This window comes from Hydra vulgaris, chromosome 02, assembly GCF_038396675.1.
Source record: "Hydra vulgaris chromosome 02, alternate assembly HydraT2T_AEP".
NCBI classification, from domain to species: Eukaryota; Metazoa; Cnidaria; class Hydrozoa; order Anthoathecata; family Hydridae; genus Hydra; species Hydra vulgaris.
Genome location: NC_088921.1, coordinates 31,971,160 through 31,982,980, shown reverse-complemented (window position 1 = coordinate 31,982,980; position 11,821 = coordinate 31,971,160). Strand labels below are relative to the sequence as shown.

The 11,821-nt window shown below is 28.5% G+C and overlaps 1 protein-coding gene across 1 annotated transcript; it reads right to left on the bottom strand.

Moving 5' to 3' along the window:
- Nucleotides 1–8,782: 8,782 nt before the first annotated feature.
- LOC100198380 (phosphatidylinositol transfer protein alpha isoform) lies at nt 8,783–9,867 on the bottom strand. The gene has a single exon (XM_065790620.1). It carries the CDS (start codon nt 9,785–9,787, stop codon nt 8,942–8,944), a length of 846 nt encoding a protein of 281 aa, XP_065646692.1. The 5' UTR covers nt 9,788–9,867; the 3' UTR covers nt 8,783–8,941.
- Between the last annotated feature and the right edge of the window lie 1,954 nt (nt 9,868–11,821).

Genomic DNA, 11,821 nt, shown 5'->3' with positions numbered 1-11,821 from the left:
AGTATTTATCGATCTCTATAAAGCATTCGATATTGTTGATCACGGAGTTTTACTTTCAAAGTTAAAGCAATACAGCATTAAAGGCCTCATATATTAATGACTTAAAAGTTATATTTTTAATAGAAAACAGTATGTAGTTCGGGAGGAGTCAGGAGCTCTTGATATTGTATGCCTAGTCCAACAGGGATCAATCTTGAAACCTTTATTATTTTTAATGTATATTAATGATATGAATAAAGCTTCTCATAAAATATCGTCAATTATGTATGCTAACAATACAAATTTATTCTACAAATTACTCCGATGTAAAATATTGTTCGAAATTATGAACACTGAACTAGAAAGTTTTAACCAATGGTTAATAGCAAATAAACTATCATTAAATGTTTTCCTTTTTCCAATGAAATAAAATTGCCAAAACTGTCAATCAATAAAAATAAAACAAATCTAGTAAATCATACAATGTTTCTAGAAGTAATATTTGATGAGAACCTATCATAGAGAAATCATATTTTTTTTGTTTTTAATTTTTTAAAAACCGCTATGTAACCGTTACTAATATTTTTGGATACTTTAATTTAAAATAAGTTTATATTTAAAAAATAATGTTATCAGTTTCGGCAGAATAAAAAAAAAATGCAAAATTGCAAACAACAAAGAATGCAGACAAAATGAAGTTTATAATTTTTTTAATTTTATTTCAATACACATAAATATAAGTAGGTACACGATTTGCTAAATAGTCGTTCACGTGTTGATAAATAAGCCTGTTTCGTTGTTGTTGTTGTTGTTGTTGTTGTTGTTGTTGTTGTTGTTGTTGTTGTTGTTGAGTTATTTAGAGTTTTTAGAATTATTAGAGTTTGCATTGGTTTCGGAACAAAGTTAGTTTTATACATAGTTTTAAATGTTTTAGGGTTAATAAAAATTCATAAAGTTGATAGTGTTTAAAATGAGATCTTTTAATAACGTTTTCAGAGTATTTAAGTTATTCAATTTTTTCAGTTGAGTATTTTTGGATATTAATTTGTTATATAGACAAAGACCACGGTACGGAAATGGAAAAGCGCGAGAGATTAGTTTTTTTAAAAAGTACGTTGAAGTTTCCCGCTCCTCTTATATGGTATCGATTTTTGCTATTTTGGAAGAAATTCTTTGAAAAGTGAGAAGGAACAAGTCCAAGTTTGTATTTGAGCATAGATAACAAATTTTGGAATATATTGATTTGATATACGTTTAATGCTTTCAAATTTTTCAAAAGTGGCTCAGCATGCGAGAGTCTGTTCTCACTAAAAACTATTCTAGCAACAAGTTTTTGTTTTCGATATAGTGTGGTTAGTTTGGATTTATAAGTACTCTCCCATGCAACATTAGCGTATATGTAATAGCTTTGTATGAACGAGAAGTATAGACAGACAGTATAGAACTAGCTTTGTAAAGGATACCAATGTTTTTTGATAGTTTGGTATTTAATATATCTGTATGTGATTTCCATGAGATGTTCTCATCAATAAGTATCCCTAGAAATTTAGTTGCTTGGGTTCTCTCTATTTCTTTAGTATCTATATTTAGCGAAGGTAAATAGGGAGGTATTTTTATAAGGTTAGAATGAAAAAGAATGTATTTGGTTTTTTCTGTGTTTAGCAGTAATTTGTTAGATTTTACCCAATTTTTTTATTTTTTCAAGTTCAGTATTTGTAGTTTCATAAAGTTCTGTAATTGATGAGGATGCATAAAATAAATTAGTGTCGTCTGCGAACATTATGGCATCCAACTTACTTGACGCTTTAGGAAGATTGTTTATGTATATTAAAAATAAAAGAGGTGCAAGAATGGAATCTTGGAGAACACCGCATTTTATTTTGAGTAGTTTAAAAAAATTTTTTCCATGAGCAATAACGCACTGTTTTCTGTATATTAAAGAAATTTTAAACTTTTTATTCCATATTTTTCCATTTTCCTAATAAAGATAGCGTGATCTACTGTGTCAAACGCCTTACACGTATTTCTTGTTTTCAAAGGAGTCGTTTATATTATTTATAAGATCAAGAATTGCGTGTTCGGTTGAATGTTGCTTTTGGAAGCCAAACTGTTTTTCATTTAGGATTTTGTTATTTGTTAGATATTTATACAGTTTATTGTATATTACTCTCTCCAAAAGTTTTGAAAACACAATAGGTCTGTAGTTATTTAGTGTAAATGAATCCTCGGTTTTTAATATTGGTATTACCTTAGCTATTTTTAATTTATTCGGTACAGATCCTATAATAATTGAAGATTTAAATATTTCATAGATTGGTTGTTTTATCACCGGAAACACATTTACAACTATATAGCTACAAATGTCGTCTGTCCCAGGAGCCTTTTTTGTCTTAAGCGAGTTTTTTGCAATTTCTAGTTTTTCATGGTTTAGTCTAGCAAAAATATTTAAACAGAAATGTTGGTTTGTGATATAGGTTTCGAAGGAGATATAAGGGCATTGAATTTTTGAAGCCATATTAGGACCTATGTTTGCAAAAAAGCTATTGAAGTTTTCAGCGATAGAAATTTTGTCGATATATTCAGTTTCGTTAACGATAATTTTATCGGGTAAAATATTTGATTTTGTATGGTTTTTACCTATTATTTCTTTCATTATGTTCGAGGTTTTTTTAATATCACTTTTTCTTTTTTGTAGTTGTTTTGAATAATATATTTTTTTGAATTCTTTCTAATTTTTTCCAATAGATTTTTGTATTCCTAGTATGTAATTAAGTTAGTTTCTATTTTTTAGATACTTGATATAGAGTTTTTGCTTTGTTTTTGATGATTTTCTGACCCCGTTAGTTATCCATGGGCAGTTTAAATATTTTAGCTTTATTTCTCTCTCTTCAACAAGGAAATATCTATTGTAGTGATTTAGAAAAATGTTTATAAATAAATTGTATGCGGAGTTTGTGTATCTAAGGTTACATTCTTGATACACTCCATCCCAATTTAATACCGATAGCGAGTCTTTAAAATTTTTAAAAAAGAACTGGTTGATTTTCTTTTATAAACTTTGGTTTTAGGATTGTCATAGGTTCTTAAATCTTGATATAATGAAAAATAAATAGGAAAATGATCTGATATATTGGTTTTGATAATTCCTGCTTTTGAAGAGGTTTCTAATGTATCTAAATGTATTTGTTAATATATTGTCTTTAGCAGAGACGGAGGTTGGAGTTACCCGGGTGTTGATGATTGGAAGTATACACAATTAAAACAGATTATCAAAAAAGAGTTTAGTAATCGCATTTTCTTTGTACTTTAGACTGTTAATATTTAAATCCCCAATAAAGAAAATATATTTTCCATTGTCATTTATTTTGAGAAAAATTTCATTAAAATAATTTGAAAATTTAATTATATCATCTTCTGGAGGTCTATAGCAATTGGAAATTATAATATTTTTTGATTTATTACCCGTTATCTGAATAGTAAAGACTTCGCTATCAGTGTCATAGACGAAGAGGTCTTGTCGTACTTTAAACACTTGATTATTTCGGATATACGTAACGATCCCTCCTCCCCCCTTTGTTTGTATTATTTTCAAATTTGGAATTTGAAAATTTGAGTTCGTTTGAAATGATTCGTCAATAGAAAGTGTTTTAGTTTATCAAAATTTTTATTTATACTTCTTATATTAGTCTCATTAAAACCAAAATATCTTCTGTTATGTGTATTATATAAATCTAGGGCTTTTCTTGATTATAAATTGCGCAAAATGCTTTACCTCAGTCCTGTTCATTGTCATCTCTCCTACGCTAATATTATTTGGGCTAACACACACAAAACTAAATTAATAAGATTAGAGAGCTTACAAAACTGCGCTTGTAAAGCAATTAACAATTTAAAGAGATTAGAAAACCCTTTACCTGTAATGAAGTATATGAAAGTCTTAAACATATCAAAACTTAATTTACTTTAAATATTTATGAATAAATATAAGAACAACATGTTGCCAAAAGTACTTTCTGATACTTTTACATCGGCTATTTCTCAAAAATAAAATCTTCGGTCAAATACCAATCATAACTATCACTTGAGCAGAGTAAAATCACAAGTTTCAAGATTTTCAATCATGAGCCAAAGTCCATCATTATGGAATCAATTGAAAAATAACAGTATAAAAAATTTGAATAGCACTTTTCACTTTTAAAGGACAAATCAAATTGCATCTTCTTAATTTCTGACATTTCTATATATATTTGACATGCTACAGCATACTTATTTCAAATTTGTTTGATGAAAGATTTTAATATTTATATTGCAACGGAGTTTTTAATCTATATTCTTCATGTAGTATTTTTTGCAAAAAATATTTTTTTGTAAACTTATTAAACCCATGTAGACTTTAAATGCTATTGTTAAAGGACTCTATGAAATGATTAGGCCTGGATTAATCATTAGGAAAACAAGGCATTTGCCTTGGGCACCAAGCGTTTAGGGGCGCCAAAAGTCCTCAATAAATATTTTTTTTTTAACAAATTTAAGTCCAGAAAAAACTGTTTGGTAAAATCTTGAATGCTTAAAAATTAAGCTATGAATGAGCCAGTTTTTTCTATTTGGCTTTTTTTTAAACTAATTATTTTTTTCGCGCTTTAATGACTTTTTTTTTTGCGCTTTTATTAAAGCTGTTTTATCGTTTGTTTTATCATTTTTATTGATTCTGATATTAAGGAATTATTTATAGGAGCTTACACCTTAAGTTTCTTGTTTTGTAGCCTTATTTTGCATAATTTTTTAATTTTTAAGTAAATTACATTTTCGTTTTATATCTTTTAATTATTTTTATTTACATCTTTTCGCATACTTTTTTCAATTTTGGATCCCAAAATGAAACGTGTTCAGTTAAGTGTTTATTAGAATGTATACATGAAGATCAGTCACAGAAAGGAGACACCAGAAGACAAGCAGAAAACATTGCAAAGAAGATGCAAGAATCAGAATTTGCTTTCATGCTTGTTTTTTGGAAAGAGATATTACAGCATTTTCACAGGGTTAGTCAGACTCTCCAAAAAGAGCATGTGAACTTAAAAACGTGTGCTGATTTGTATTCTTCACTAGCAGATCATTTGCATAAATCTAGGAATGAATTTGAAAGATATATACTGAACTACAACAGTTTCATTTATATTCGACACAAGTTTCCAGCTGCATCGAAATCGGAAAACAACACGTTCAATCATGGAGAATTATACCAAGTAATAGTTAGAGACAATATTGAGTGTGCCTTTCCAAATGTTGAAATCGCCTTCCGCATATTTTTAACATTAATGGTTACTAAAAATTTTTAACATTAATGGTTACTAAAGGCTCGATTCCTTATCTCTGCTTATGATTGAGGCAGATATGTTGCGCAAAATTAACTATGACGATATACTCAAAGACTTTGGTAGATGTAAATCTAGAAAAAAATTTTAAAATGTAAATGACAATTTCTTTTTGATTTTTTCATCTAATAAAAAATACAATTTGTCTATTATTATTTCAAAATTTATTAACTATTGATTTTAATACAGAAATACTTTATTGTAAGTTTTATATGAGTGATAGTAGTACAAACTACAAACATATTTGTCAACAACTGTTTTCTTTGCATAATATTGAACATACCAGCGGTCACAGTCAGCGAAAAATCAGGGGCCCCGGGCAGAAAGGGGCACCGATGTGGGTTTGTGTCTTGGGCACGAAAAAAGGCTTAATCCGGCCCTGGAAATGAATGTGGCAACGCCAGTCATTTATATATATGTATATATATATATATATATATATATATATATATATATATATATATATATATATATATATATATATATATATATATATATATATATAATATATATATATATATATATTATATATATATATATGTATATATATATATATATATAAGATAATAAGATAATGATTTATTTACTAAGCAGCTTAGCTCACCAAACGTTTTCCTTATAATCTATGCTTTATATTGAAAGCGATTCCGTACAATATATAGATTGTAATATCATTATCGATAGATTTATTTTAGCAAAATACAGGAAAGTTCCTGTTTAATTTTTATTATCTTTATAAATATGTAGTTATTTATAATCTTATTTTTCAAGGGGACTCAATTCCAAGTGCTATTTGTATTTATTTTGTTTGCTCTTCAATATATATATGCCCTGCTGCCTTCAATATATATATGTTCTGCTGACTTGTAGGATACAACCTTTTTAGGCAAAGACTAGGAGATGCCAACTTCAACTCAAAGCACCCCCTGCCTTGGGGCTCTTGGTTGAGTAAAGGCTAGAGATGGTGTCTTGATAAAAATACTCATCTTGGGCAGATGTTAAATGCATCCGGCTACTGTGTTGTATAAGGTTTCCAAGGCAAAGACTTAAGGGGCTATCAGATTTTATCTGTTGACCAGCCTCGCACCCCTTCTTCATTTATTAGACTTGCGCAAATGTATTTTCTATACATTGTTTCCAGTTAGAATGTTGAATGCTGGATCTTCTTGACTCAATCCATTGGTTTTGCTTGTGTCTCTATTTTTATGACTAGACAACTTATTCTATTATCTCCTAATGAGGGTACAGTTCTAAAACTCCGTTTTAAGGTTCTGAGGCCGGCTGGTTGTCGGGTTTCATGAACTCTGTGGTAGCTCTCAGAGAGGCTGATTCCATCAACAGCTGAAAATATCAAAGTATAAACAGTGCTATGTTGCGCTTGGATGGTGTCCCTGTTTGTACTTTTGATGTGCATTGCCGAGGCCACATTTGGAGCCCTTTGTTACGGCCTAAGGTTTATTAATAGTAATATGGCAATTGCTTGGGCTATTAAACAGTGTTCTGAGTGCTATCTATGCTTTGAGTCAAGTTCTTCAACAAATTTAAAAATGAATAAAGTACCAAAAACTATAAAACACAAAAAACCATTATCACCACCAAGTTCTCTAAACCTATCATTCACTAATACTCGTGGTCTTCGAAGTAACTTTTCTTCTGTTATCTCTTGCAAAGTTCACCAGACCTACTTGCTCTTTGTGAGACTAATTTGAATTCAGCTGTCTCATCTTGCGATCTTAGTGTTGATGGTTATCTTCCTTTAATTCGTAGAGATTCCAATGGTCAAATGCTTAGCCTGGGCATTTACATTCGTAAGAATTTACCCATTTGTCGTGAAACTAAGATCCACAGACTATTCTTTTATGTGCTTTCGTTTAGCACCACTTCACTCTATCGTCTTTCTCTTTGTTCTATATTGCTCTCCTTCATCTGAAGACTGAACTCTTTTTGATGTTATTTCTGATGATATTGACCAAGCTCTCTCTTTTTATCTATCAGCTAATATTGTTGTTGTCGGTGACTTTAATACTCACCACACTGAATAGCTTGGCTCTAGTGTAAGTGATTCTGCAGGCATTAAAGCCCACAACTTTTGCCTTTCTCGATCCCTAACTCAAATAGTCAACTTTCCAACTCGCTTTCCAGACAACCCGAATCATTTACCTTCTTTACTTAACTTATTTTTTGACCAAAGCAGAATGCACTGAAGTTGCTAAAAACAACTGCCTAATTTTGCATTATTTTAGTTAATGATCTTCAACCAATGCAAATACACTTTTCAGTTTTTTAATTAAGTATTTTTGTGTTTTGTTGGGTAAAACTGTTTACCGTTAATAGGGACGTTACCAAGTTATTGTATGTAGTTAAATGCATCAAAACTTAGAAAAATGTAATAAATTCTTTTACTAAGTATAATAGTTGGTTTTTACCAACACAATATGTGAGCGGCATAAAAGATCACCGGATCATAAAAGAATTGCTTAAGCCAGAACTAATTAGCTTTACCTTTCTAAATATATCTTGATGTTATGATTATAATTAACCTAATTACTAAAAAAACATTGAACTATTAATTACAGTATACTATTTCATTATTACTATATAAAATGAACTATTACTATATACTAATTATAAATGCATATAAAAAACAGGTTTTTTTTTAAATATAAATTTATTGACAAAGTTAGACTACCTTTCTCACAACTGTAGTCTCTGGTTTTGTACTAATAAACTGTAACTAAGCCATGCTGAGTAAATATATATTAACTCATTATTACCATTAATATCAAGTTAAAACATTGGTTTCATTGTCCTTTAATGTAATTTAATAAACCTTATATCAATATAAAAAATTAAAATCAAGACTCTATTTTAAAATAAATCACACAAAAACTAAGGTTATAATGTTTCAATATAAAAAGTGTTATATACACAAAGAGATTTCACACTTCTTATATTTTCACAGTATTCAAAATACTTATTCAACAACCTTTCTATGTAAATTATTTTTGATCTCAACTACATGTATTACAAGTAAAATGAATTTTTATCGCATTATATTCTTAAAATTTACAAGGGCTCAAATAAATTTACATCACTTCTAGATGAGCATTTAACTATAAAAATTTGTAAAACAAAAATAATTTAAATTATACTTAGATAATAGCAAATCAAACTTCAGTTTTTCACACACAGTACTAATGAATTGAAATATTTTAACTAAATGATGCATCAAAATAAACAATAAAATTTAAATTGACTTTAAGACGATATAAATTTTAGACAATAAAACTTTTAACAACTTGTTAAGAACTTATGTAAAATTGGAATCAAAATAAAACCAAAACCAAAATTACTGTTACAAGTTTAGTATTTTTAAAATCAATTATAAGATTAAGGTACTACGCTTGATATTTTTAGAAAAAGACAACTCCTTCAATTATATTAAATTGTTGTATAATTTACAATGAGAGAATAACAAAGTCGATGTAGTATACATGTATTAACATATTGCTAAACTAAGCGCCAGAGTTCTATTACAAAAAAAATAATAATTAAATTTATATTTGAAAAAATAAAGATAAAAACTTAAGTTATTTCTCTTTCATGACAGTTCCTTTGACCTCACCAGATTGTCTCATCTGGTCAAGATCTTTTTTTGTTTGCTCTTCAAGAACACGAATGTCCTCAATTGTCATACCATGCCATTTATCAATCCAACAAAATACCTGACGATGGAAATTAAACAACAAATTTCTCACTGATTTCATAATTAAACTTTCAACATGTGTTTGAAGCCCTAACCATTTAAATTTCACATCATACAGCTTATAACAACACATTACAGGATTTTGGTTTTTACTCCAATCAGCTCCAATAAGTGGACCACGTCCAGTTTTTTCAGATTTTACTTTAGATGGATCTTCTTCAGCTTTATAGTCATTTGGTCGACAAGGATCATTAACAATATCAATTACATCAACATTCCTTTTTTCTAATTTTTTTTTTGACAACTGATGCACATTTTCTATATCACCTGTACCAGACTCGTGTCGTGATTCAATAACAATAAAAAAATTATCAGCCATGTAATCATTTGTATAAACGGTCCTACAATAAGGGTAAGCATTCCAAGCTTTTTCGATTATTTCCAAACTACCTTTAGGAGCTAACGCTCGAATAATTCTTGGTACCTTTTGTGAAAGATGAATAACTTTGTGAGTATATTGTCCTTTAAAAACCTTACCACTGCATTCCCCTTCAATTGTGGATTCAAAAGGTTCATTGGTTATTACTTCGATACCTTCTCCACCACCAGTTTCATTTTTACTAGCTTCAGCAACTGCATAAAGTTGTGCAACCTGATATTCTTCAACAGATATGGGTAAAACTATTCTATATTCTCTTACGATATTACCAACTATTTCATTACCCGCCATTGATGACAAATTTGCAGCGCACTCCACACGCAGTGATGTTAATTAGAAAAAGTACTTCATCTCTTTAGAAAAAACGTGAAAGTTTAACGGCTATTTGGCCACACGTCTAATTTTAAAAAACTTTTTTTTTTCTTGGTTCATTTAATAGTACTGTTGACCAATATTATCTATGACGTCAGAGCACTCCTATATAATAAAATATTAACAACAAAGTTTATTATGCTTGAGAACTCAACTTCTTAAATAAATGGTAAGTGATATTTAAAGTTTGTCTTGTATAGAAATCTATAGAACTATAATTTATAATTGTTAAAAGTTGAAATTGCTTTACTTAACAAAACTTTTTTTCTTCAAAAATTAGGAAATAGTAACCAACAAATGACAAATAAAGCATTTGAAAATTATTATGAAAAAATTTGTTTGAATAATTTGAAAAAATTTAAAAATTAAGCTCTCTTCTACATCAGACAAATTTATTATGTCTTGTGGTCTTAATCATTGTTCTTGTGTCTCGGTCTTGTCTTGACTCAATATTGACAAATATTTTTACCATTGTTATTAACAGTTATAATCTTTTATTATTATTTTTTTGTTTTTAGTTTTATCATTGTTATATTAACTTAACTTATTAGTATCATTTTTAGAATTTTTATTTTTTTTTGTAAACATTTTTTTCCTGTAACTATATTGGATGATTAATTAAAAAAAAGAATTGCGCAGCTGTGGTTAGACCGTGTATGGTGCAGTGGTTGGAACCCTGATCTCAGAGTCAAGAGTGTTGAGGTTTGAAATGTGCTCTTAATAAAATGGTGTGAACTTCTTTTTAAATGCTATTTCACGATGCTCTATGAAAAGACTGTTAGGTCTTCTTGAAGCACATTAATAACCTAAATTAAAAATGTAATTATGGTCTTGAGTTGAATCTAGAACTTTATATTTTGACTACATTACTGAAATATATAGTGGATGTAGGATTTGATGGTTTCTGTACAAAGTGAGTCCAGAGTAGACAAAAAATATTTTTTCAAGAAAGAGTATAAAAAAATTATTTATTATGAAAGCCAGATATAGAGTTTGTGGATAAATAAAAAAATTATGTTTCATGATACTTTCTAAGTGATGATATGTAATTTTGAAGATGATAAAGTTTCAAATTTTTTATGTATCAATAAAAAGTTAGTGAATTTGGATGGCATTCATGAAAGTTCAACAGTTTATGTAAAAGTTATTTTTAATTAGATATTTTATTTATTTTTAAATAAATTAATTAAAAATTTGTAAATTAATTTTTTTTTTTAATTAAATTTTATGTAAATTATAAGAAAAAATTTAAAAGTAAATAAGCAGGGGCAGACTTAAACCCCATCAAGTGCTGCAAGTGATGGGGTTAAAAAAATAAAAATAAAAATAAGTATTATGACGTCTAACGCCCGCCTAATATTAATTGCCGATCTATATATTTTTGTTAGAAAATATAATTAGAAAAAGTTTATAGTCAAAACTATGCTTTGCGGACGTTTGAAAAAGTGTTTTATAAAAATTGCTAATGTAAACTATACTTTGCAGGATATGAGAAAACTATTTTATAAAACTTGCTAATGTAAACTCTACTTTGCAGGATATGAGAAAATTGGATAAGTTCATTGGTTTACGCTATTAAAAATAACAATCTGATTCGTTTAAAAAAAAAACATGTTTAGTGTAAACTATCCTTTGCAGCATTTGCAGCGGTAATTTGATTGGTTGCAAAGATCGATAAACAACTCAAAAGAATTCAAAGAACTCAAAGAACTCCCTTCTAAAAACAAAGTATTTCCTTAAATTTTTAACGTTTAAGCATGGCTTACAACTTGATTGATGATGTACTTAAAAGATTTAAAACCGATAATCTTGTCGATTTAAATACATTTTATGAAACTTTATTGGATACATTTATTTACAACAATAACAAAAGGGTTAGTAACGAAGGTCTTTTAAGTCGATATATTGATGGCACAATAAGAAGAAATATATGTGCCGAAGTTTGTATCCCTT

Excerpts from the sequence above, each read along its gene's own strand:
- LOC100198380 (XM_065790620.1), bottom strand. The coding sequence starts at position 9,787 with ATGGCGGGTAATGAAATAGTTGGTAATATCGTAAGAGAATATAGAATA.